The sequence below is a fragment of the Oculina patagonica genome, chromosome 11 (assembly GCF_052425735.1).
Source record: "Oculina patagonica isolate OP01 chromosome 11, crgOcupat, whole genome shotgun sequence".
NCBI lineage: Eukaryota > Metazoa > Cnidaria > Anthozoa > Scleractinia > Oculinidae > Oculina > Oculina patagonica.
The window spans coordinates 253,140-280,928 of record NC_135768.1 but is presented as its reverse complement, the minus strand read 5'-3'; the positions used below and the strand labels follow the sequence as shown (position 1 = coordinate 280,928).

Genomic DNA, 27,789 nt, shown 5'->3' with positions numbered 1-27,789 from the left:
CGTATCATTTGCCAGATCTGTCAGCAAAGTATGTGCTTTTGAAATTAGCTGTTATCCCAGTAATGAGAGACGATTAGCCAGAGTTGACCCGCAAATATTTATCCGCGTGTGTAGTGGTTAAAAACAAAACATACCACACAAGGCAGAACATGTATTGAAGTATACCATGTACAATGGACGCCTTTAACAGCTTCTTCGTTCTTTGTTTCCTCTCAAGCGCTGTCACAGCCTTCAGTGAGGAAGATCGCTCGTCGAGACGTCTGACTTCACTCCAGCGACCGAGCCACGTTCTCGCTGGAGATTTCCCATGGCATGTGTTCATGAGTTCTGTAAAATGTAGTGGAGTCTTTGTACACGAGCGATGGATTCTATCATCAGCTTCGTGCGTGCAGCTTATAAAAGCTAGCGATCAAGGGACCGTGTTTATTAGAGTTGGAAATCATCATGTCGACGTTGAAACTCCCGGCGAGGATACAGTTCCCGTGTTAGAAGCGCTTGTTTATCCTAAATACGATGCGAATACGGCGAGCGCTAACTTCGGTTTACTGTATCTTGCGCGCAATGTCATTCTACCAAATGATCAGCGCGTATCGCGAGTAGAACTGCCAAGTATGGAGATTTTAAATGGCTCGATGCGTCTTCTACACCTTCCTGCAAAAGTTACGGGCTGGGGTCACTTGTCGGGGCGAAAGTCACCTTTTACAACACTTGCTGAAAACGACGTTTCCCTTACGCCCGGTCACGAATGCATTCAGAAATTCACAGACGGTGAAAAACGTAAGTTGTTGGATGATTCGTGGTGTGTTCTGGCCGGAACTAAAGGAATGTGCTCCGCTGATCAAGGAAGCCCAGTTGTCATCAAACGGAACAATTCTTGGGTTGTTTTCGGTGTTTACACGCACGGAGAAACTTGCTCCTCTAATAAAGATGTCGCTTTATTTTCACGTATTGATTCTGGTGTGCTGAAATGGATACAGAAGCTATTCGCAGTCGGAGGTGAGAGAAGAAACATGCTTATTATTGCATTATAGATCACCGGGTCATGTTATGATATAAAGTTTCCCCCAGAAGAGGGCAAAATGTCTATATAGGAGGGGTGAGTACTTGTGCAATCTCATCCTTGTTCCCTCCTTATAGTGACCGCCATTCAGTTCTGTAAGATCTGAGAATTCGATGGTTAATCAATACCCATACACTACTCGACGATTTTTTTCTTGTCTCTGGCAGTCACTTTTTGAGGAGAAATTCGATGTAGATCAGATTGTGACATATAATGCGCGCGCGATTTGATTGGTTGGCGTTCTCCCAAACTTCTTGAGTGCATCCACTTTGCACAAGCTCCCCCACGTGTCTTATCTTCTCCGTTTTGATCGCTCCCTGTTATCGGTGTTTATAAATACCTTTGCACCAAGCTATGTAAACAAATGTGCGGGTTTTTTCATTAAGTAGCTTAGAAATAATCAACAGACTCGAGGAAGACACTAGACTGCAAGCTGTCTCTCTTTTTCTTTAAATTTCGTGGGGAATAACGTGAAAGCGAGTGAACGCGATGTCGCGCGCGTGCACCGCTTTTCCGCTCGCTCGCTTTCCGTTCGTCCCAACTGCTACGGCCTCTTGCAAAAGAGAGACAGCTCGCGGTTAAGGTAGACACTCTATTCACTGCGTATACAACAAAGCTTTATAAAGTAGACACACTGCCCAGAAAAAAGAAAGTAAGTAAAAGAAGTTCGCAAAGTTATTTTGATGTCAGGAAAAAGGGCGATTCCATTTTCACTATTTATAAAAGTCTTATCTTATCTCTGCGATCCGCGTACCGTAAGATTAGTTGTTTCAAAGCAAGAAACGCCAATTTATCTTGCAAATGTAAATAGCAAATGTAAACAGGTCAAAGATACCTTCTTTTTACCGCGACCCCATTTCCTTTGTACCTCACGCAAAGAGTCTTTGCTGATTATTAAACACTCAACACTCCATTTTATCTGTTAACACTTCTATTATTGATGTGTGAGAGTTACCCCCTCTCTTCATTGATAAAATCCACACTTTATCCTTTACTGCATATATACCTCAAGTGAAACAATAATACAACAAAAACTGGACTGAACAGTTGATAAGTAAGTATCAGTGAGGCGAAAGACTGAAATGGATTTTCCATTTCTCGCCTCAGTTCGCACCCTCGCCCCAAACTGTTTTGTAGAGTAAAGTGAAGTTAGAGCCACATGTACTTGGGGTTCATGTCACATAAAATTTAGTTTATACTGACGGTGCATAAAATGAATTTTTCACGTGTTCATCACATGCAGACGTTAAAAGGCGATGATCACTTGCCTTCCACGAGAAAGGTTTTTTTGAGAAAAAAGAGGTTGTTTTCCGCGTAAGCGAGTGTTCTTATGTAAGACTGTAAATACTGGATTTCCACTGACGCGTAATTTTTTACGTGCGGTTACGTGCGTAAAAAAGTAGAGACAATGTATGAACGTCTTGTGTAAACGTGTACACAAGTCGTTCATACATTGTCTCTAAATTTTTTCACGCACGTAAACCTGACGCACGTAAAAAGTTACTCGTCAGTGGACATCCACCTTAAGAATTATAGTGTTTGCACAAAACAAAACGAAACCAACGTAATTAAACCTTGCTCTTAAACACAACGATAATCTGAAGTCTGCAGGCGTCACGGTATTTTTATTCATTCACACATACATTTATTCATTACAATTATTGTTTATTTTCTTTATATTCAGACAAGCCACAATGCCAACCATCAGGACACCGGGTACTAGACACTCCTGCGCGTGCGCTGTCTAGTAAAGCGGACTTTGACCTTCCCCTCTGCGACAACAATTTAGAGGAGGCCTGGTACAAGTTGGAAATCAATGGAATTCCCGCCGAAATCCCCACTAGCTGCCCCGCAATTGGTTCATGTGGAACGCATGCTCAGATATGGATGCAACCCGAGGGACATCCCGTGTTTGGAGAGGAGAGGAACGGCAGCGCATGCGTGGCGTGGGATGGAGTGGAACGATTTTGTTGTTTGTGGCAGTTGCCTGTTCACGTGACTCATTGTGGTGGCTTTTTGGTTTATCACTTGAAGAGGATAGAAGAATGTTCCATGGCCTACTGCGCCAAGGAAGGTGACAGCTGATTATTTATGTTTTGTTCTCCTTAATCAATCAACCAATCATTAAATCAGCCAATGAATTGATCAATGAATCGATTGCTGAAGCTTACTGCTATTCAAAATACATTGCGGACACTTTTCTTTTAGAATCTATTGAAGACAATATTGAAACCCGAACTTAAACTTATTAGCAAATCCAACTGAGGGGGGAGGTGGCCATTTGACCGTTAACATAGCATTGCGCAGAGGAGTTGAACTCAAGATTGCCCTGCTACAATCAGAGGCATCAGAGCATTTTGAAATGTGAGAGGCTAAGACTGACCCAAAAATACTCAACAGTTTTCATATTTGGAGCGACTTTTTTCCGTTCTATCAATTTTTTTGTTTCCTGAGCAGCTTCTAGACCGAAGATTTCCGAAAATTCTCAGATTGTTGATCGAAAGCCAAATAAACGTTTCCGATCATTTTTCGAACTTTTCCGAAGATAAACGAAGTTTCCCTAAGACTTCCAATGAAGTTTCGAAGATGTTTGAACTCACTCACGAGACGGAATATCTTGATAAACCAATTTTACGCTGCGCAAAAGATGAGGGAGCTGAGCCCCCCCCCCCCCCAAAAAAAAAAAAAAATTTCGTTTGGAGGCTACAGCCCCACTACTGCCCCCTGCTCCGCCGCCTATGTACAAATCCAGCTTGTGGTCAGAACGGAGGATTTGAACTCGGGTGCTCTGACCTCTTTAACAAAATTAAAAGCGGTAAAAGATATTAAACTGAAATATTTTATTTTGTTCACTTTTCAGCTGGAAAGGTTCCTTGTGGACCAGGAAAGATAGGTTATGCACCCAGATGTAAAGGTATGATCGGCCGGTGATTTAGATTAACACCATCCTTGCGAAACGAAGCAATCACTAAGCAAATGACGACCGTACGCCCAAGCACTTCTCTGTGACTTTGTGATGTAGTTATACCACTAATATAGAAACAATAGTTTTGACAACCTTAAGAGTTGTATATTCAGTTGTTTGGCTAAAGTTTGATTGTTTTCATCTTTGGTTGCAATGCTACAACAAATACTGCATTCTCGCGTTTAAATTTTGTTTTATATATTTTTTGCCTTCTACAGTTCGAGATCCCTACCCCACCCTTGCTGAAGCTCCACAGATCACACCTGTAGTCCCCCCGGATAACAGCCTAGCAAGTAAATCAATCCATCTCCTGTGCACTTACGACATTACGGATCCAGGCCCCTTCCAAGTGGGATACAAAGTCACGTGGTATAAAATCATGCGCTTCTTGGGCGGGAAGCCTGGTAAACTAGTATTACTGACCAACACGACTAAAGAGACGGCGGTAGTTGTTAATTCTGTGTCAGCGGAGTTTTACCTTGGTGATACAGTGAGTACAGCTTAGAGTAATATAAAGGAAAATTCATAGTTATTCAATGGGTTGTCTTCTAGTGACTTTTGGAAATTTAACACCAAATAACACTTTAATTTCGGTTTTGGCAATGTTTACTATACTGTATAAAGTTTTTTTAATGTGAATGTCTGTGGATAAAACTCTGATAAATGATCGTCCAATTGTAAGCTTTATAATTGAGCAGTGCTGTCACGTGGTACTGCTTATTATTCTGTACAAAGTCCTGCTACTAGTGGTTCTAACTTATAAGTCTGTCGGTGAAACCCTAGTGTGTGATCAACCATTCAAATGAAAGCTACTGAGCAGTACTTTCAGGTACTTTTATTACACTGTAGACGGTGGTTTCAAGTTTTAAGTCCGTGGATGAAAACCTTGTGTGCGACAATTCAAATGAAAGTTTTTAAAACGGAAGAACTACAATCCCGCTTGTTCAGACTCCTATTTAGAACTCCTGTTTCCCAACTGTGTCTATATGTTCATTTTGAAATAACCGTCTTTAATTCCTGGTTGTCTCTCCTCAGATTGTTTGCGAAGTGACGGCTTTTTTCCTAGAGAGTCCTGAGCTATCGAGTCCTGGTTTTCCCAGCGACGATTTCTACGTTGGCGTTAAGGCGAGTTTTTAGTGGTTTTTCGCGATTTGGTACATATGAATAGGACAAAGATAAATGTTAAATTTCAGTCCCCTTTCCGAAACAGTTCACCCGTGTGTGTAGTATTGTAAGCACCAGCGTGATTGACATTTTTTCTTGTTATCATCTAAACGAACCAAACAATTAATTCTTTTTTCATAGGTGGAACCTTCGTCCCTTGTTGTTTCAGAGGATCATAAAATCGGTGAAGTTACGTTTAGCCTTACGGTGCCCCTTGTATGTCCACCGGACCACCCCAACTGCACGATACAGATTCCAATGCACTTAGTACCTGCAGGTATTTCTTATCTCTCATTTTATAACTGCTCAAAAACAAGTTTTACAAATGTTGTAAGATTAGTATTTGACAAATACAACAGACACGCTTTAGAGTTTCATCCACAAGCTTAAGCCCGGGCCAAACGAGGATGAGAGTTGATGAGAGTTCAAACTCTCACTCTCGTTTGGCATGGGACTCACATGCACTCTCATCGACTCTCGTGCGCTCTCATCGACTTTGAACGTGTTCAAATTTTTCATGAGAGTCGATGAGAGTTTTCTCCCGGTTGGCCCGAGTGGAAAATAGTCGATGACAGTTGACGTAAACTTTCATGAGAGTCAACTCTTATCAACTCTCATCCTCGTTTGGCCCGGGCTTTATAAAGCATAAAAAACAGTATCTTATGAAAGCCCTGCTCGATAGCTTTCATTTGAATGGTCACACACTAGCGGGTGTCATCAACAGATTTAAGAATTAAAGCCACTTTGTACAGCATAATAAACAGTACCACATGAAAGTATTGCCCAATAGCTTTCTATTGAATGGCAACACACTAGAGTTTCATTCACATACTCAAAAGTTAGAACCAGTTAGTTAAACAGTACCACATTGAAGAACTGGTCTAAGTACTGCTACTAGAGTGTAGTTTACTGTTCTATTCGTTTGGCTCTTTTTGCAAAGTTCACAGCCCCAGGATGTTATCAGCTGCAGACATCGCCCTGTCCACTTGTGAGGTAACGCTGAGACCGCAGTCCTGCTCTCGTCGTGACTGTGGGCGCAAGGTTGTCAGGCTTGTTGCTGTATCAGACTTCATAGATGACGGCGACCGCAGGACACGTATTATTACTGAGCCTGCACGGAGTCAGTCTTCGCTTTGGAAGTCACATGACCCCGCCGATGCCTTTGTAAGTAACCTTCCAATAGGCTAGTTACAACTGTGCTTTGGAGAGATAGGAATAATTTGTTTAAAAATACCTTAGCAACTCCTGATTTATTGAAAACAAGAAGCTTGAGAAGCTTGAGAAGCTTAAAATCGGGCGCTTAATAATTAGCTATCTGTTTTGACTTGAAAGGCAGGGTACAGTACAGTAAAAATCACTGGAAAAACAGTCACTTAAACCTATTCAGGCCGGGGGGGGGGGGCTTTTGAGGCCCGCGCTGACTTTGGACGCTTATAACTTTTTCAAGATTCAACCAAACGCTGCCAAACTTTGCGCGTTTATCTAAAATTTATCTCGCAATAATTTGGTGGGATTAGTTATTGTGCCAGTAACTTGAAATCACCATGGCAACGTCATTTTGACAGGCTTGTTTTCCCAAATTTGAATTTTTCGTGTTTCTATTTAATAATGAAAATCTGGAATGTTTTCAAGATTGCATTATTACTTAATGACATAATGGTCTCAATTTATAAAAATATATTTCGCACAATACAAATAAACGATTGAACTAGACGTCTAGAAAATATAAATTTGTAACACTTAGCAAAGTGCAGCCTTTTCGCAATACTTAATAAAGGCGGGGTTTTTACCTGAAGACCAATTTTTCCAACGCTTTAGGTGGCTGACGCATTTCAGTATTTCCAGCCCTTGCACTTTAATGGAACAGTATACAACTCCTAATCAGGTAACTTCTATTGTCAAGAAAATGATCACAACTTATTGACCAATGATTAGGTATTTGTTTCATACCATTACTGTAATAGCAACTGGTGAAGAATAGTAGTACTGACCCAAAGTATAAGGGCTGGAAAACACTGAAAACCATTTCAGCCGCGTTTCAAGGAATCCAAAAAAGCTTTACTTATCCCATATATATTTGTTTTGCAGTATTTTGTTAATTTTTGGACGATTTTGGGGGATGTCTGGGAGGCGATAATTTTTCTCAAAGGATTAGTAAAATTAAGACAAATAAGAAATATTGGAGATTTAGTGTGATTTTAAAATTTGAATTTGAAGTTAAAAATTGGTGGACGGACACCAAACAGTCTCCTGACAACCCGGAGTGCTCTTGCGAGGGGGTCAACTGTTTGGAGGTGTTTCCATTCTTTTCTTCAATCCCTTCTTTAAATCTCTTAAAGTTCCATTCAAATTCAGGTAGAACCCCACCTTAAGTTTTGTTCTTGTGAGAAAACAACAGAAGTCAAAGGTTGCGTGTTATATACCCAAGCATGGATTTTAATTCTCCCTCCCTTTCCATCTCCTTAGCCTTTCACCCCCACCTGTCCCTCCCTTTCTACTCTCATACAATTTAATGTTTGTTTACATTTCCTAACCAATTCAGTATCAGTATCGTACTAATCTGTGCCAAGCAATCAGATAATAACAGAAATTTGCCTTAATTTTGATCTCCCATACCAAGACCTTAGAGTATAAACCGCTAATAAAACAAAACACACTTGATAATAATTCTCTGAGGTTATACACCTTGCAGTATTAACGTACTAACGAACTTGATAACAAACCCCATGTCGTACTAAGGATTTTTACTGATCAACATAGAAAATAAGTTCACAATGGTTTGTTCCCAAAACGTTTTTTACTGTACAGAGGGTCTGTATATTGACCTGTAACTTGTATACCGTATTGAAAAATTCAGAACGAACCGACTTCTGCCCGCTACCATGATATCATGTTGAAAAATTAGCTCGTTCGAAACCGTAGCAAAATCGTTAGAGACAGACAAGATACAGCCGTTTACTGGCAGTCTTTGAAAATCCTGAATTTCGTCAAAATGAGCCAAAATAAAGTTTTAAAATTTCCTTTATCAATATGCATTGAATGCGTGTACCTTAGTGCCAGCCGTTTTCCTACGACTTTGTAAAACGGAAGTCGAACCTCCATTTTCGTTTTCCGTTTTCCTACGACTTTGGAAAACGGAATTCGAACCTCCATTTTCGTTTTCCGTTTTCCCACGTCTTTGGAAAACGGAATTCGAACTTCCATTTTCGTCTTCCGTTTTCCTACGACTTTGGAAAACGGATTTTTTTAAAAAATAAACTAGTGAGCAGCACTCTGCGAACGATATTTGTTTTAATATCGTAAAAAATGTTGTGGTTATTCATCGTGGTAGAGTACAATAATAAAGTATTTTTCGTTTGTCTCACGACGTAGTCACGTGTGATGGAGATCGCGACGTTTCGACTGCACACTGCTAGTCTTCATCAGGCGATAAGGTCGATCGACTGGTTGTGCGTGAACTTACAAAGCACGCTGCTGCGCTTTGATTGGTTGGTTTTCAACAGCTGTGATTGGTGCATTTCGATCCTCGCTGTTTCTGTGTCGTGTTGTTCCCTCAGCGGTCCGCTGTCGTACAGTTCTCCTGTTGTTGTGTTTTTTTATCGTGGGCATCCATGCTTCAGGAATTTCAATTCCATTATCCCTGTTGATATTATTAGGGTGAAGTCTTACGTGAATTGCCTCTTTGACCCTGCGTTTGTACCAGGTAAAGTTTATTGATCGTGACCCACACTGGCACAAACGCAGGGTCAAAGAGGCAATTCACATAAGACTTCACCCTAATAATATCAACAGGGATAATGGAATTGAAATTCCTGAAGCATGGATGCCCACGATCAAAAAACACAACAACAGGAGAACTGTACAACAGCGCACCGCTGAGGGAACAACAGGACACAGAAACAGCGAGGATCGAAGTGCACCAATCACAGCTGTTGAAAACCAACCAATCACAGCGCAGCAGCGTGCTTTATAAGTTCACGCACAACCAGTCGACCTTATCGCCTGATGAAGACTAGCAGTGTGCAGTCGAAACGTCGCGATCTCCATCACACGTGACTACGTCGTGAGACAAACGAAAAATACTTTATTATTGATATTTGTTTTGTAAAACTGATTTATTCTCCCACGCGTTTCGTCCGACTGTCGCGGACTTCTTCAGCGAGTTTTACAAATGAGAAATACATGGTTGTATTTATACATAGTGTAAACCGTAAAACTTATTTTTTACAGGTTACTTTTACGGATTTACGTATAGGAAACAAGCTAAATTTCTATGCAGGGCGTTACTGAGGTGTAGCATATGTGTGATATATTTCTGTCATGACATTTGCGTGACATATTTATTTTTCCCCAAAAATGGAAGTTCGAATTCCGTTTTCCAAAGTCGTGAGAAAACGGAAAACGAAAATGGAAGTTCTAATTCTGTTTTCCAAAGTCGTAGGAAAACAGAAAACGAAAATGGAGGTTCGAATTCCGTTTTCCAAAGTCGTAGGAGAACGGTTGGCACTAAGGTACACGCATTGATATGGTTCTTATCTTTTTATTCAATTCTATGAACTGCTTTTATGCAGTACTGTCCACAAAGGTTTCAATTTCCTCAAAGTTTCGGGACAAATGGATACAAAATATTTCGTGCGGAATGTAATTTGATTAAGCGAATGTTTTCACGTCTATAAATAATTCAAGCAGTGAATGAAAAACCGTTTTGTTTTCATCGATGAGAACCACTTTCAAATAGTTAATGCATAAAAAATAACAATCAGATCAGAATACAATAATTATTAATGTAAGGTCTCGCTATTATGTCTCGGCAGAGATACTTCTTTTTTGCAAGTTCAAATGTATGCAAATTTCGTGTGAAATGTCATTCGATTCCATTGTCTTGTTTACAAACTCTTTCTTAAGAAAGTTGTATTTTCGTGAATAAAACCCATTGGCCTGTTTTGTTTTCCTGATCATGTTTGTCTGTGATTTTTACAAAACATGTGGTCTTTTTTTTCGGAACTTTAAGTTGTACAAAAATTCCTATTTTGAACACAGATGTCACTTCCGGAATTTCTCATCTAAAATTCAATTGGTATTTAATTATAATTATTCGAAGTTTTCATTTTCAAGTCATCTTTTCATTCGATAGCTTTACTGATCTCGTAAAAAATTCCATTCAAGTTCACACCAATACTGTACATTGCCAATGTTTTGCTGCTAAAATATATCCAAACCATGTTGTGCAAACATTCTACTCTTTGTGACAGGCGACTTTGACGCCCAACTGTGCGGAAATGAAAATCGACATACTTCTTGCTAAATATATAAAAAATAGTTTTAAAGTGGAGTCCGCCTCAAAAAAATGTACCGCCAGATCACACTGCTATTTGTAGAAACCAGCAAAGCGTCTAGTTTCAAAGTTTCCCACAAAAACATTGCGTGACATGAATGACGTTACCCCTTTTATTTACAAAAATAGCTTCAACTTGTCAAAGCAACTACAGTTTCACAATGGTGTTTATTAGTACTTTACCCCTTAAGCTTTTTTCTCTGTCCTCCCGCCGAAGCAAAGAAGAGAACCAGATTGCAGATTAGCCCAAAAGTCGACCCAGTGTTCCTACAACGATTTACTGTCAAAACTGAAATGAAACCGATTGGCCCAGGCTATCCCCGTCATTTTTAGCCGACAGGAGACTATCGTCTAGGACGCCCAAAGGGTAAACTATAAATCGGCCACGCCCGATTAATTAGTATAAACCGCAGGAATTGCTGGAAAATTTGAAGTCCTGGGTAATTGCAACTCGTATCGCGTGTTGTAAATTTCTTCTCCATCTTTGGTATCAAGTCCTCACTGAGTGAATAGTCAGTGTTGTGCTTTGTATAATAGACACATGTTCGTGAAGAAATTTTATTATCCTAGAGCATGAACCTATATCATTAAGTCCAGTGAGAATTTTTTTCGACGGCTGACAGCAAACTTTTCTCTCGTGCATCGGTGACGGATTAGTTCATTTTCTTTTCACATTTGTTGCTTGTTGCTCTTCTACTGAAGTGCAATTGTGGTAAACAATATTTGATGTTATGGCTATGGGTTTTTTTAGGCTTCTTGTAATTTTGACATCGATCCTTTGATCTTTGCGTTTTAAAGGTGCTCTCTAAAGATGTCAGGACTCCGCGATGTCACCTCTTCACTGAGTCTTACATCCAGACGCTAGCCGGAAGGTCAGGATTTCTTACGTTTTGCTACCATTGCTATTCATACTACAACACCTTCGTAACAAAGTACTGTTTTCTGTTGTGCGCTTGAACTGAAAACCATGATAGCGGATCATTATTTCATTCTCCCCTGACAGGTATTACCGGATTCCATCAGGACTGACAACATTTGTGCTGTATAAAAGTACAACAAGGCCGTTCGAGGTTTGTGCGCCGATTGAATTTAATTACAGGATGGAATAAAGAGAACAGCGACGAAATTTTAGCGTTTGATAATTTTTTAGCCTGCGAATACAGCCGCCTCTCTCCTCCCCAACGAGAAGCGAAACCCTAACCCTAACCGTTTTGATCTTCGTTGCGGGCGATGAGGCGGCTGTATTCGCAGGCAAGTAATTTTTTCGATGCAATGTCTTTGTGGGATAGTCTGCAATATGCTAAGAGCTACAAAATGTACAACTAATCGCGCAATTTGACACAAGAGTGAAAGAAAAAACATTGTTAACGTTCTCAGCAGCTCGTCTTGTAACGGTTAAGAGGCAAGATTTATAGATGGATAGTGTAAACCTTTAAGCTTATCGACGATGTTTTCCAACATTTTGACTCGAGATAATTTTATGACTACATTTATTCTAAAAACCCAAGATCCCAAGATGGAAGTGTTAATTCTCCTTAATGATTACATACGTTTCTTTGCATGTTTACTCATTGTCCTCCTCGGGAAAACAAAAAAAAAAAAAAAAAAAAAAAAAAAAAAAAAAAAAAAAAAAAAAAAAAAAAAAAAAAAACCAAAAAAAAAAAAAAAAAAAAGTCTTACACCGAGGTAAATCGATAATTTGGTAGTACATCAACACAATTATCCTAGTTGACTGTTTTCTTCATTTTTTGTCACCTATTTCCTTTTCAATGGATCAATTTTGTAAGGGAAAACAAGTTACTGAACAACAAGTTCTTTTCTTTGAAGCGCTATAAATGTTTTGTTTTCATATTCGTTCCAGGTTCACGCTCGCTTTTGGGCATGTAGCAAGTCGAGAAACCCAGGATTTTGCGCATGCGGAGTGGCTGCAAGAGATGGAGATGACGTTATTGTAATTGACATGTGTAGTGGAAGATTCATGGAGACTAGTGTCCAGATCTCTATCAAGTCTAAGCTTCCTTTGGCAAAAGGAATACGAATTACAGAAGCTATAAGTGGAAAACGGTATACGGTAGGGCTACTAACAAAGAAATTCAAAGCTTGGGGGGGGGGGGGGGGGGGGGGAAAAACAAAAAAAAAAAAAAAAAAAAAAAAAACCAAAAAAAAACAAAATTTGTCACCTCTCTGTGAAAAACTTTTCTATGACAATTCTTTGCAAGACAAAGGGGGTACAAAAAAAAAAAAAAAAGAAACACACAAATAAAAACTCCCCTAGTTCCCTACCTAACCTCAATAACCATTTGCGTGACCAAAGGTTGTGTGACGTTCCTTTCTGTAACCAACATTGTGTGATGAATAATGTGATTCTTTTTGCCTTTCCAGGTGTATTTTCCGTCAGGAGTTTACGTTCGTGCAGATGTGTTTGAATGGGGACTGAATGTACAAGTTCAATCGTCTGGAAGAGACGTAAATCACGTGACTGGCTTGTGTGGCCTGGAAGAAGTCAGCGGTTTTCTTCAAACAAGAAATGAAGGTTTGCCGCCTGAGATGAACGGAACACAGCATTGGAGGTAAAGGGTGACAAAATAGTTTTTGATATTCTTTGAAAACAATTCTCAGTTTCACTTTCTAGTTAATTATTGACGTAGTTAACTCCCTTCAAGCAAAAGTTAGAATGAAAATTTTCTGAACTTTCCCTGGTTAACTTTTGCGATGTAATATTTTAAAATACGGAATAAATAAAATAGGTCACCGTGCTCTCGAAAGAGAGATGACCGACTTAAGGTACTTTCATAATTTCTTTCAATATCTACCACAAAGGAAATGTGTTATACCTAGTACTACTGGGTATAACTTCGCTCTTCCCGTAATTTTCAATTTCGGCTGTCATGGAAATTGGTCTACGCCCTAATTAAGCTATAGAAAGAGGACGATTGCTGGATTTACAATATGTGGGAAAAGATAGGTCACCACTTTCGGTATCGGCCGAGAAATAGCCCCCGTGTTCTTAATCTGTGCAAATAGATTACGTGCGAAATTATTCAGAAAAGGATGAGCAGTGCAAAACGAGTGAATGTGCTTGGTTCACACACTGACTGGAATCTTGCCAGGTCTTATATTGGAAGAACGCGATTTTTTTCTCAGGTTACATAGAATTTATTTTTCATCCATTATTACAAGTACCTTACTTGTCACCAGGTTTCCTGACGAGGATAGCTTATTCCATTATAAACCGCTTACTGAGCGACACCACCAAACGGAAAAGCTCTTCTGTGTGTGCAGTTTGAACGACAACATTGACAAGAAAAGAAAATGCCCCGCTTGTGAATCAAAGTGCAGAAGACACCAGCACGTGGTCTGGCCAGTCGTGTCACGTGAAAGAGACATCACCAAAAGAGTTCAATCGCTACAAGAAGGGCGTGCTCTTGAGCGTCGACAAAACCTGTCAAACGAGTTAAACCCGCTTGAAGCCAACCCGTCAGACCAGCCAAACCTGTTTGATGATGGAAAAACCGATACCTTATTGGCTGTTTTGGCTGTCATCAGCTACTGTAAAAGGCTTTTGACTGACACGCCTCTCGGGAAAGCTTGTAATGCTGTTGTTGGTCAGCGGAATGTCGATAAACTGTTGAAGATTTGCATACGTGATATGAGGGTGTGTTTAATTTCTGAGATTATTTTTGCCTTTCTTTTTACCTTTTTTTTCTTTTATTTGGTTGTTTCTGTTTGTTTTTCGTGTCTTGTTTCAATGAAGACTGTCTGACTTTGTCTCTTTATCTGTCTCTGTCTCTGTCCCCGTCTCTGTCACTGTCTCGGTTAATAGTTATAGTAATAGTAATAGTAATAGTAATAGTAATAGTAATAGTAATAGTAATAGTAATGGTAACGGTAACGGTAACGGTAACGGTAACGGTAATGGTAATGGTAACTTTATTTACCGTCGAAAACGTGAGGAGTGGTTGCCCGGTCTCCCAAGCCAGAGGCTCATGTTAATAAAAACGCTCGACTACTAGCTAAATCTTTACAATAACATAAACATTAGAAAGATAAAAAAAAAATGTTTCTACATTGTAATACTGATTAACTTAAGTTAGCAAGTGTACTAGCTGACCAGCATCATCCAGAAACCCAACTAAAACAAGCTTTAACAGTGGAGCGTTCTAAAATTTCAATTGCACTGTATGTTTAGTATACAGGTGTATCATCCATGGTGTGGGGAGCTGCTGCAATGTTGCAAGACTCGTGCGAGGACCTGGTCATGAAAAACACGTCAGGATGGGAGATGTCTTCCTCCACTAATGGACTGACGCCACCAAAGAGCATAACAAATTCACTGTGCCCCCGTCTGTGCAACGATAGAGGAAGATGCATCAATGGAACGTGCAAATGTCGACGAGGTATTTTTAAGTGGTTAAGGATTTTTACGACCTTTCCTTTTTCGATAGGGCAATTTAATGGTCGATAGTTTGACGAGTTGTAGCTGAGTCGCAGCCTGTTTCTGTTTTTGATTACAGTTATGGCTATCGAGTGCAAGAGAGTGGGAGAAACAAAACTACCCACCCCCCTGGCGACCGATAGGCACTGAATAGACTACGCTAGTAGAACTGATCGTCTTAAGGGCCAGTGTTTAAAGGACAGAAGATCACAGCTCCTAAACTTGTGTTGAGCCCTCATCGGCCTGTCAAGTTGTCTGTACTTTCTGCATGTATTGGCCTTGCTCAACATTCTATAGATATCTCAAATGTGCGGCGTTTTCTTTATAAGGTTACACAAGTGATGACTGTTCCGTGCCGTCCAAAAGTCCACCACAGCTCATCAGTGTCCAGAATGACGGGGAATGCGACATGAGAGCCTTTCATTGCAAGCATGTTAGAGCAGTTGGTGAAGGGTTTCACAACTCAAAAGAGCTCATGTGTTCGTTGGCAGAAATTACGGTAACAGCATACCATTGATGATAAATAGAGATGGATGGTACATTTTAAATTTGGTAGTGAAATGAGAAAGATGCAGTGTTCATCGTGTCACGAGCGTGGGAAAAATAAAAAAATCTGAGTTCCCTACGGGAGTGAATCTCACCGCAGCTTAGTGGACAGAGCGCGAGGGCCCACCCGGCGTTTGAGAGGTCGTGGGTTCGATTCCGTCAGGGACTCAGCTTTTTTCTTTGTCCTACTCTCGAGGCATGATGAACATTACATCTCTCTCAACATACCATTTAACTCTTTTTGGCTTTTTTTTTTGAGAACGCTTATCTAATGCAGAAGAACGGTAACCGTTTTTTGTTCGTCTTACATTTAACCTTTTTCCTCCTAAAAGAGCCCAAGATCAGAATCGAAAAATATACAGTTCCATTTTGCAAACACTAGAAGACTATCAAATACACTACTTGAAAGTACAGCTTACTAGATTATATTTGAATGGGCATCAAAAGAGTATTGTCTAGACTGACATGTTATCATTAAATGTTAAACCTGGTTTAACTATTGAGTGAAAGTTTTAGTGGACTTCTCCGACTTTTGTTAAGTTACAATACCAACAGGGGTGACTAACATGCACAGATACGTACTTGCAAACTGAAGTGACGCTTACCAACTGAAACGCCCTTTGTTTTCTTTTTTTCATGTGAAATTAAGGAAGCACCATATGAAACTCGGACCTTCCTATCTAAGGCTACCTACGAAAGTTTCCGTGGTGTCACATGCGAGGTACCAAGGTCACATGACCCAGACGAAGCATTGAGTGGTTACCAAGTACGCGTGAGTAATGATGGGAACTTATGGAGCCAGCCTGTTCCTCTTTTTATCCTTGATGGACGTTGTCTGACGTGTAGCTCTCGGGGTATGCGCTGTGAAATTAAGGTTGGTAAGTACAAACAACATTTTGCTCTCACTATACGTAAGTCCCCATAGACAGTTCCAGCAAAACATAAGGAGATTCTTCAATCGCAATTTTCATACATATTCTCTTTTCCAAAACACTTTTTAGTCAGACATCACCATTTCGTAAGAATAAATTCACCTGTTCGTTCGTCTACTGCGATCGTCGGGTGAAAGTCGTCTTCAGGGAGACTGTTGCTGGTAAATGACATTTCGACAAGTTGAGCAAAAGACGTCTTCAAAATCAGTAAAACAACCCTCTATAAGATTAAGAGCCTATTCTTATACATTCAAGCATCTGACAAAGGCACCTCATTTCTCCCAATCCACCCATTCTTTCAGTCTCTTAACTTTATTCCGCCACAATTGTAGCCGCAAATGTATTCTGACATTCCTCCCCCGAATCAGTAAAAAGTGTACTGTTTGCTATTATATTAGACGATCAAGAATGCATGTACGTTACTGATCAACCACAGTTTGATTCTATATTTAGAATGGCACATGTCGTATTGATGGTCGTTGTCGCAGAAATGGCGAAACAAATCCTCAGGATCCATGTCAGTGGTGTTCACCAAAAGACAACCAACAGAACTGGACTGACATACACTGCCAATTTGGAACATGTGAAGCTTCCACCTGTGTGCACGGTGTGTGCTTAGATTCAACCATGGGAAGGTACTTTTGCTTCTGTAATGCAGGATTCACAGGCCAAAATTGCGACGTACCTGAAAACTCTTGCATCTCGAGCCCTTGTGGAAATGGAACTTGTGTTCAACTTGGAAGTACTTTTCGTTGTGAATGTCCTCCTGGATACGCAGGTGTACAATGCTCGGACCCGATCAACCCATGTTCTTCAAATCCATGTAACAATGGAAGTTGCGTGACAAACGGGACGCACTTTGGTTGTTTCTGCGATGAAAGCTTTACTGGTCGATATTGCGAGATCGAGAGCTGCTTGTGCCAACACGGAAGATGCGTCCCTCAGGATGAGAATCATATTTGCATCTGTGACGTGGGCTACACGGGAAAATTCTGTGAAGTACGAGTGGAACAAACTGACGCATGTACCTCATTGCCATGTAAGAACGGTTCTTGTGTTGAGAAAGATGGAGATGCAAAATGTCTATGTGACTCGGGATACACTGGCAATCTGTGTGATGTAAAGACAGATCCTTGCTTAAACTCATCCTGCGCATATGAAAATTGTGCCTCAAGTCCATGTCAGCAGGGGTCGTGTTTCGGTAAAAACTACAATTCCACTTGTGTCTGCGAGTTCGGGTTTACTGGGGCTATTTGTCATACCACTATCAACATCACACAGGAAACGCGGATAGGAGACACTTTGAGCAATGTCACCGTTTATTTGCACCAAAATTCAACTTTCAACTTCACAGATTACAATGTTAGAATATCAATTGAGGGAGCTGAAAAGATTTCCAGGGGCGAACGCGTGTCTGTGTTTGATGGGAAAGAATTGGTATGCCACGGAAATCATACTATTATTGACAAAATTTTTTCATGTCAAGATAGTATTTGCAGAACTGACGAGAATATGCTCCTTTGCATGTTGCACTCTATTAATAGAACTTGTGACTGTGATGCGTCTGTCACCAAAGAAAATTGCTCATGTCCACTGTCATTAACTGAGCAGAATAAAAACACAACATGGAAGTCTGCCAAAAACAATCCGTGCAAAGAAGAGGATTTTTCATGCGAATGCTTTGATAGACACTCTGGATTACCTTGCGGTGAAAGACTTGATAACAAAGCATTGAGTAAAGGATTTGTTGTGGATTGTTCCAACGAACAAGATTGCAAGGAGAAAGATGATCTTTGCTACCCCGACCCCTGCGTGTATGGAAAGTGTACTTCTTCGGAAGAAGGTATACAGTGCGTATGTGAAAAGGGATACATCGGAAAAACATGTAACGAAACGCTGAAAGACTACTGTCAGCCCAATCCATGCACACGTGGTCGATGTCAGAACACAGAAAACGGATTCCAATGCGTTTGCCCAAAAGGATTTAATGGATTAACCTGCAATCAAGCGAAACCTCGGTGCAGCATTAACCTTTGTAGTCATGGACACTGCTTCATAGAAGCAAACGGAGAGCTTTCGTGTGAGTGTTTCCATGGTTATGAGGGACCACTATGCGAAACCCCCATAGACCGATGTCAACTTGATACTTGTAATAATGGATTGTGTATTAACACCAGGACAGGATTTCGATGTCTTTGTTTATCCGGCTTTTCAGGAAAACGATGCCATGTCAGGGACCTCTGCTTTCCGAATCCTTGTGTTAACGGAAATTGCACCACCAAATCAGATGGTTATCATTGTGTGTGTCACAAAGGCTACACTGGAAATACGTGCAATAAGACTATAAATCATTGTCTGAGCAAACCATGTGTCCGTGGACAGTGCTTCAATACTCAGGATACATATTTATGCCAGTGTCCACAAGGGTACATTGGTGACACCTGTAACGAAACTCTCAACTTCTGCCTATCAAATCCTTGCCTTAATGGTGACTGTATCAACTTGAAAAGTTTCTTCAAATGCCAGTGCCATGGTGGCTTTCAAGGAATCTTTTGCGAAAAACGAGTTTTCGACGACCCTTGTGAGAAAAATCCGTGCAGTAATGGCAAATGTGTACGTGTCCAGGCATTGGTAAGAATTGGCCCTTTGTTTTATTGCTCGTGTGATGAAGGATTTACTGGTCAGTTTTGTCAATCTCGAATCGACCCATGCAGAAACAGTCCTTGCAAGCATGGGCTGTGTGTAGCAACTGATACCAACAGATTTCAATGCAAATGTTTTGAAGGCTTTCAAGGGAATAAATGCGATATTGAGATAAATCATTGTGTTTCAAGTCCATGCAAGAATGGTACATGCATTCCCAAAAATGGCTCGTTTGAGTGTTTGTGTCGCCCAGGATACCAAGGAATCTTGTGTGACGAAGTGGTAGACAGATGTTCCCCAAATCCGTGTAAACATGGAAGTTGCCATCAAGGATCAACATCGTACCAATGTTCATGCTATGCAGGATACACCGGGAAAGATTGTGAAACAAAGATAGATCACTGTGGTTTGAATCCTTGTAAACACGGCGTTTGCATGGCTAGGGGGCATTCATTCAAGTGTTATTGTAAACGAGGCTATTCTGGAGAGTACTGTCATCAAACAGTAAATCCATGCACGCCCAACCCGTGTAAGCACGGCTCGTGTTTACACCGATACTCTTCGTGGTTTACATGTCGATGTGAATTGGGCTATACAGGTAAAATGTGCGACAAGAAAATTAACATGTGCCGGTCACAACCTTGCAAAAATGGCGTCTGCATTAACTTTGGGATGTCTTTCCGGTGCAGCTGTGCTTCAGGTTTTCGTGGACGTCTTTGCGATAAAATAGAAACCTGCCAATCACGACCATGTAAAAGAGGGAAATGCATTGCCACTGCCAAATCATACACTTGTAGATGCCCAGAGACTTACACAGGTCGTCACTGTGAGAATAAGATTGATCCATGTCAATCAAGCCCCTGTAAACATGGTCGGTGTACACCTGTTAGTCATTTTTTCAGATGTCTCTGCGACAAGGGATATACTGGTGAAAACTGCCAAGTGAGTGTAGACCCTTGCTCCTCTCAGGAGTGCAAGAATGGAAGGTGTATCGCGCAAGGTGGCCAGTATTCCTGTCAATGCCTTCAGGGATTCAGTGGAAAGCAATGCGATACAGACATAAACGAATGTTTAGAGTCACCATGTTTTTCTGGCGTCGAATGCACAAATTACCCTGGCAGCTACTCTTGTGGTCCATGCCCTGTTGGTTTTACAGGTAATGGTTCACGTTGTGAGAAGATAACTGATCCCTGTGAAACGTTGAACTGTTTGAATGGAAAGTGTATCCAGCAAGGTGATCAGTATTCCTGTCAATGCCTTCAGGGATTTAGTGGAAAGCAATGCGAAACAGATATAAACGAATGTCTAGAGTCACCATGTTTTCCTGGCGTTGAATGCACAAATTACCCTGGTAGCTACTCTTGTGGTCCGTGCCCTGTTGGTTTCACAGGTGATGGCTCACGTTGTGAGAAGATAGTGCATCCATGTGAAAAGTTGAACTGTTTGAATGGCAAGTGTATCGCACAAGGTGATCAATATTACTGTCAATGCCTCCAGGGATTTAGTGGAAAGCAATGCGAAACAGATATAAACGAATGTTTAGAGTCACCATGTTTTCTTGGCGTTGAATGCACAAATTACCCTGGTAGCTACTCCTGTGGCCCGTGCCCTGTTGATTTCACAGGTGATGGCTCACGTTGTGAGAAGATAACGGATCCATGTGAAACGTTGAACTGTTTTAAGGACGTGCCTTGTGTCCAGAAGGGGCAGAAATTCGCATGTGGAAACTGCCCGCGTGGATTTACTGGAAATGGTGTCCAGTGTACAGGTAAATTGCAATTTCCTTGCAATAGCACATTGGTATCTCAAAGTAAGGGATTAAAGCACTAGCATTAAGGCCTTTAAACATAATTATAGTAATTTTATTAAGGAAGGTTATGCCGACTTAGATAGCTTTCCCATGTCATAATTTTTAAATTTTTAGAAGATACTGTCACACCCAAATTATTGTTTGTATTTTTATCTAGTTTTTATCTATTTTATCTGTTTTCTTTTTTTTTATTGATAATATATTTTTAGTAGTATTAACTTTTATTCTAGGGGAGGGCCACAGGTTTTTCAGTTTTTAACTGTAATGTGTAACCCTCATTAAATAAAGTTGTTATTATTATTATTATTATTTCCTTATAGATAGATGAATGCTGATTGTAGGGCTCATTGTTATTAACATGTCTGTTGAGTGTTTTAACTTTAAAAAGTTGCTTTCACAAAGAGCGATAAACGCCTGTAAAAGATCTCTGAAATTTTCCTGGATTCACGGAGACGACTGCTTTAATGTTGTCATCACATTGGAACATCGTAACATTTTTGTTATTAAGTTGCTTAAGTGGCAGCTGGAAAAATAGCACATTTGTATCTCAAAGTAAGGGATTAAAGCACTCATCGAAACATTTTGTGTTTGCTTCCCCCCTCTAGAGGTAGATGCCTGCTCGTCCAATCCATGTCATCCTCTAGCTCAGTGCTTTACGTTAAAGGGCTCTCCTGTTGGTTTTCGTTGCGGTCCCTGTCCAGCAGGGTACAAGGGCGACGGAATCAATTGCACCTCTTTGTGTCCTCTTCCTTGCCCCTACGGAATGGAGTGCATAGGCTATTATACTTGCAGGTGAGATTGCTTAGGATTCTGAAATTGCAAAATGTGTTTAAAATTTACTAACTTTCAGAGCAACGTTATGACATCGCAGTGTTTGATTACGTATGACAGAAAATAAAAAGTTATTATAAATCATATAACTATTTCCTCTAAAGGACTAAAAGCCAACAGCTACTGTCTCGGTTTTCATATGAAATGTGAACGGCCCATAACACAATAAAACTTGACCCTCTTTTGCTTGTTTATAAACGACAAAGTGTGGTCGTTTTAAGTTGGACATATCCATACCTAACATTTCCAGGAAATGCAATTTCGCTTACGCTTGGTGAAAATCCATCTTGACGCGATGAGTCTGGCTGATGTTTATCGTATTATACTTTAGGTTGTCTGACAGAAGAAGAACTAACGTTCAAAACGCCAACTTGCCTTAAATCTAAAACGACAATTCATTAACGTTGAAACCTCTAGTTTGATATAGCTGTTGCTTTAATTCTTTAAGGTGTCCTGTGGGTTTTCAAGGAGTTGGTTGCAAAACACCTTTTTGCCGATCTGGCTGTTACAATGGGGGTACCTGCGTAAAACCAAACGTTTGCAAATGCACGGAGGGCTTTGAGGGACCCGCTTGCCTGTCGCCCCTGTGCCGACCTGCTTGCAGATACGGTGGAAAATGTATCGGGCCAGGAAAGTGCCGCTGTCCACACGGATTTATTGGACCCCGATGCGAGAAGAGACGCTGCCTTGTCGCGTGTTTGAACGGTGGAAAGTGCATTGGGCCGTATGTCTGTCAGTGTATGCCGGGATATTCAGGGCAAAGATGTGAAATTGGTAGGTCTTGTTTCTCGCTGCATGGTGACACGTAAAAAATAAGTTATAGTGCTACTCAGGGTTTTATCCAGAAGACATGCAGTCCTGGAGATATACCCACTTTTCATGGAAAATTCACCTAAGTTTAAACTAGACACCAAAGACTACTTTTTTGTCTCTCACTTTTAAGGTTTCTGGTTGTTAAATGCCTGGTTAAAAGTTATGTTTTCAGTTGTCTATCGAATTTCTTGATTTTGAATTGAGCAGTTCAAAACTCGTGTGGGGTTTTAAAACCAGACCGAACGTGTGTTCAAACAATTAGATCTCATGAATTGTGTCTTAGTTAAGCGCGTTTTCCCGCGCTTAGCACAGGTTGCATTTCCCCGTAGTTGATCTGATTTGTTCATTGGGTTATTTGAGTTTGTCAAAATTGACCAGATGTGAATATTTAGGTTTTAGTTTAAAAATTGTTGCATCCGAAGTTTTATGATGTCTTCTTTACGTGCAGTAAAGAAAGTTGTATTTGTTACAGCGCCTTGTACTCCAGGATGCCAAAATGGCGGTCTGTGTGTGGCACGTGATGCCTGTAAATGTCCACCAGAGTACATGGGTGAGCGATGCCAGTATCCATTGTGCAGACCACCGTGTATTAATGACGGACATTGTGTTCGACCTAACGTGTGCATGTGCCCTGCTACATGGCAAGGAGATCACTGTCAAAAGCCTGTATGTCATCTGCCTTGTTTGAATGGAGGAAGGTAAGGAGAGCTATCCAAATACAGCTGTCATCATCAAGATCATCATCATCATCATCATCATCATCATCATCATCACCCCCCCCCCCCCCCCCCCCCCCCCCCCCCCCCCCCCCCCCCCCCCCCCCCAACCCCAAAAACCCCAGCTACGCACTCATAATCATCATCATCATCATCATCATAATCATCAACAGCAATCAACATCATACAAAAAACCCTACATCATCACCACCACCAACATCATCATCATCATCATTTATCATCATCATCATCATGGTCTGTAATTGTTTACCTCACTAAAACTTTCTTTATTTTCATTCCGGTATTCCCAACTTCCTAATAGTGATTTGTGAAAGCTGAGAAATACTTTTTAGATGGTTCAACGTAGCGAGAAAAATATTCAGCAAGTAACAGAAACCAATAAGAAACTAAATATTTTTGAGGAAAACTGACATAGAATACGATATTGACAAACGAGATATGTATGGCTCATGACCTCAAGTTTGCATATACATCGCATTTAGTCCTTTGAAGTAGTGCTGTAATATTTACCGCATCAGTCACGTTTATGAACAAACTCGCCCGTAGTTGGGAACATCTCTGGCATATTTTAAACCTCTTTGTTTATTTCCTTTAGGTGTGCTCGTCCAAACCAATGCACTTGCCTTTCAGGATATGAAGGCATAATGTGTGAAAAAGGTACATTATAACTAACCCATGTCATCGAAAAAAGGACTTTTTTTCGATTTTAATTGTGGTGTGATAAATTTTAAGTGCCCCACTAAAACCTTCTTAGTTCCAATTAATAATGATAAACGTCTCATTTCGCCTTAGAAAGTCAGTACATTGGGAAGCATAACGGTAACAAGAATAAATTCGTCTATTAAGCGGGGAGGGGAGGGTATTGCCTTGATGTGACGACAAATTCTTAGAGCTAAATGTAACAGTGACCCAGTAAGGAATTTTACACTTGGTTCTTTTTTTGACAGCTATTTGCAATCAGCCATGTTCAAACGGAGGACAGTGTGTCCGACCTGGTGTCTGTGCATGTCCTTTTGGATTCACTGGTCGACAATGCGAGGAGAGAGGTTCGTAGCAAAAACGCTTATCTATTCTAAACTCAACCTCTGCGCTAAAATGAGTACGTACTTATTTTTAGACATTTGTTTATTTCCACTTTTCTTTTGCTTTACAGATCCGTGGTACGACAGCAGAAAACACGAAAATTAAAGGAGCATGCCTTAAACAGAAGCGCAGCCATGGACACCAACAACCGGGTTGCCCCCCTATCTTATATGGTTTTGTTATTGCATATTGCTATAGTAACCAAGACTCTACAAACAGAGAAAAAAATAACACTATCCACACTAATAACCAAGGATATACTTTGTCACTGAAAAGTATTTATATTCGGATTTTATCAAGTTTAGTCTAAATCTGCACCTTGATATTCTTTTGAAACTTGCGTGTAATTTATGTTTTATTCACTGTAGCTACATTTGTGCGCGTATATCGGCTTTTATTGCATACATATTTACAGCGAGACCTTAATTAATTATAATATCAATAAAATAGTGAAACACAACAATGGTTAGCCCTTTGATCATATTGCTATTGTATTACAAAGGTTCCTTGTATGCGAGAGAAACTGTATAAAGTTGCGGTTGGATCATGGTAGTCAAATCGCGCTGACCCGCTAAACCTTCTGTTTTGCAGGCTATCTTACCTTAAGTTTCTAATGTGATTAACTTGAAAACAAGCTTGGTGAGCCTCTACCCTTTTTATCACAGTTGTATGATTATTGTATTCCTGAGCTAGAAACAGTCATTTATCTCCCCTATCTTTCTCCTCTACCCTCTCCCACCTTGTTGCTAAGGTCATACCATATAAACTGCTCAATATTCTCTTGTTATATTACCTTACCTTCTTATACCCATCTAGCGCAATATCCTCGTCACTTATAAAAGGGACGGTGTCACGACTGAGTTAAGTTTATGTTATTAAGTTTTGCCAAATGCTTGCTATGAAACTTAATGTTTGCAAAGAAATTATTTCTATGGATCTTAATGACAAAACCATAGCTTCATTGCAACCAAATGTGTCTCCCGAGGTTATAATTTAAAGTTACAAGCAAACGAGACTAACTTTGAAAACTGTTCAGCCCAACAATATATTTCAAAAACCCATACCGCAATCCATTTCAATCTTCGTCTCTTTTAGCCATCCGTACCTTCTTTTGTATTTGCTACGTTATTGAAATGTTCCTTCACTGTTTTAAGAGGATATTTTTATATCTCACCGAATTTGATGGTCATTTCCCTTCACTAAATTTGGCTAAAATTCGTGACACAGTCCCTTTAAAGCCAACTATGGAAAAACCCACCCCACCCGAGTATGTTTCAAAAGTGTCGATCAAAGCAAATATGCTATACCCCACCTTTACGTAACTCCCGCCTTGCGAAAACTTCGCTGTTATGGACCCCTGTTGTTACGGCCTGGAGTTGTTGTTAATCCAGTTAATCCCAGCGAAATAGAATTACTGAAAATAACTCCCGCTTTTACTGGGACTTTCGCTAATACGGAAACCAACTTGTTGTTCCGAAGGTGTATTTATATCAAAACATTGACGTGGGGTATCGCCGGGGAGAACTCGAGAAAATCCTGATTGTTTTAAGTATATTTTATAAGCTGCTTGGGTTTCAACTTTTACGTGCAGAGGAAAGGCCAAAAAACTTAGATATGAACTCATGGCCTAATACAGGGGATTTGCAGTTCAGGTATACGACATTATAACCTGAAGCTCACTGTAACATTTTTGACGACTGGAAAAATGGTCACGCGAAACATGTCCACTTAAACTCCTGGAAAAACCAAAACAAATTTCTTTATACCGCAATGACAGCGCACTTTCCAACATCTTGTTTGTCATATAGCCCCGACACTTCATCGGTACGGTTCCTATTTATCTGGATTGAGGTGCCGTGAGAGTAGGTTTGTTTCCCAAGAACACAACACAAAGCCGACACGGCAAGGCTTAACCTCTCGAGTCCTACGTATTAACCGTTAGCTTTGCGCGCGTCCCTTTGATCTATCGTACAGACACTAGATGGTAATTAATTGCAGTGTTATAAATAAATAACGCTCTTTCCGGATTGCTCGTATAATCGGTTGATACGGTCTTTATTGCTCTTGCCGGCAGATACGAGATGAGTGGTCCCAAAAATATCACAACTGCTCTGAAAACTAATCCCTTGATAAATCCTTCCTTTTTTGCCGACAAACTGTCATCATAAGATGGCAATAAACAAAGAGGTTTATTCCTAAAATAAACCCCACTTGACATTGATTGCTTTGAAAGAAAATTGCTTCTTACTTTTTTTTTTAAATCGAAAATATTTTCACGTAGTTTGTTTGTTTGTCTAGAGAGTTCGCAAAGCTATTTTAAGTGTAGTTGTTTTGACTGTTTGGTGTATTTTAAGTGATTTTTGTCTTTGTAATCCAGTTAGTGCCAACGTAAAGATAAACTTGATGTCAGCGAGATTCAGTAAAAGTATCTATACAGTTTCCCAATCTACTTCTTCGCATTTATTTCTGTTTATCTATTGTTTCATTCATTTGATTTATTTTAAGACTTGTTTGTGTGTAACTGAATCGCCTAAAGAGCCTTGATCTCTCAACAAAAGCTAAATTGATGAGAGAGAAAAGAAAATATTTACTTCTAGCCAAACATATTTTCACATTAAATTTAAGGTTCTTTTATGCAGTGGGTTTTGCAGCAAAATTCGTTACCTTGAATTTCCAACAGTCACAGACATTTACTAGGTTTTCTCATGTTACCAATGTGTCATAAACCAGAGATTGAAACGATGACAATAAAGAAAATCTTCATTTTGGGGGATATTGTCTTGATGAACTGCCAAATTCTTACCACTTTACTGGAAAAAAAATTTAAGGCAATCTGTGAGAAGAATTCATATTTCGAAAGTGTTCGTTCGTTTGATACCATTCCAAAAGTTTTGGGGCGCTATTCCTGATATTCTTAACATTATAAATTAGTTGATTGTTTTATCATTCTTTCCTGAAACTTCGTATCTTAATTCCTTCATGGATTTTAGTGGTCATAGTTTATAATTTATCCAATAATTTCCACTGACCTTTGACAGTTAGAAAGCTATATGTGCGACAGAAATATCAACTGCTCTCAGATGATCACAAGCTAGGTCCTGAGCGATTATGAGCAGGCAACGATTCATTTGAACAAACTCCGCAATAATTTTCCCGGGGTAAGTTGACTCTAACTTTAGGTTTAAACTGCTGAATTCAAGTTTTCTTTTGTGGTCGGTGTAGGCGCTGTCCAATTGCTAATGTATTGGACTTTAGACCCCGACGTCCAGGCTTGAATCAAGCTTGGCCATTTTAATCGAGATCGTGTTGTGTTCGGGCAAGAAAGACACTTAACTCTAAGTCTCACATTGCCCATCTCCACTTAGCAGCATAGATGGGTACTGAATTGTCAGAGGGGTAACCTGCGCTGAACAAGCCTCCAATCTAGGGGGGATA

The 27,789-nt window shown here is 40.2% G+C and overlaps 1 protein-coding gene across 1 annotated transcript; it reads left to right on the top strand.

Annotated features, from left to right (window-relative positions):
• Positions 1-173: 173 nt before the first annotated feature.
• On the top strand, positions 174-24,997 carry LOC144631079 (uncharacterized). Its single transcript, XM_078489456.1, has 22 exons — positions 174-996; positions 2,745-3,134; positions 3,921-3,974; positions 4,244-4,515; positions 5,061-5,150; positions 5,331-5,466; positions 6,130-6,353; positions 11,323-11,396; positions 11,528-11,594; positions 12,386-12,595; positions 12,907-13,094; positions 13,723-14,179; positions 14,714-14,921; positions 15,289-15,458; positions 16,155-16,379; positions 16,891-20,848; positions 21,496-21,682; positions 22,170-22,495; positions 23,007-23,232; positions 23,867-23,928; positions 24,219-24,317; positions 24,425-24,997. The coding sequence occupies exons 1-22, from the start codon at positions 174-176 to the stop codon at positions 24,457-24,459; spliced, it is 8,481 nt and encodes a 2,826-aa protein (XP_078345582.1). The 3' UTR covers positions 24,460-24,997.
• Positions 24,998-27,789: the final 2,792 nt, after the last annotated feature.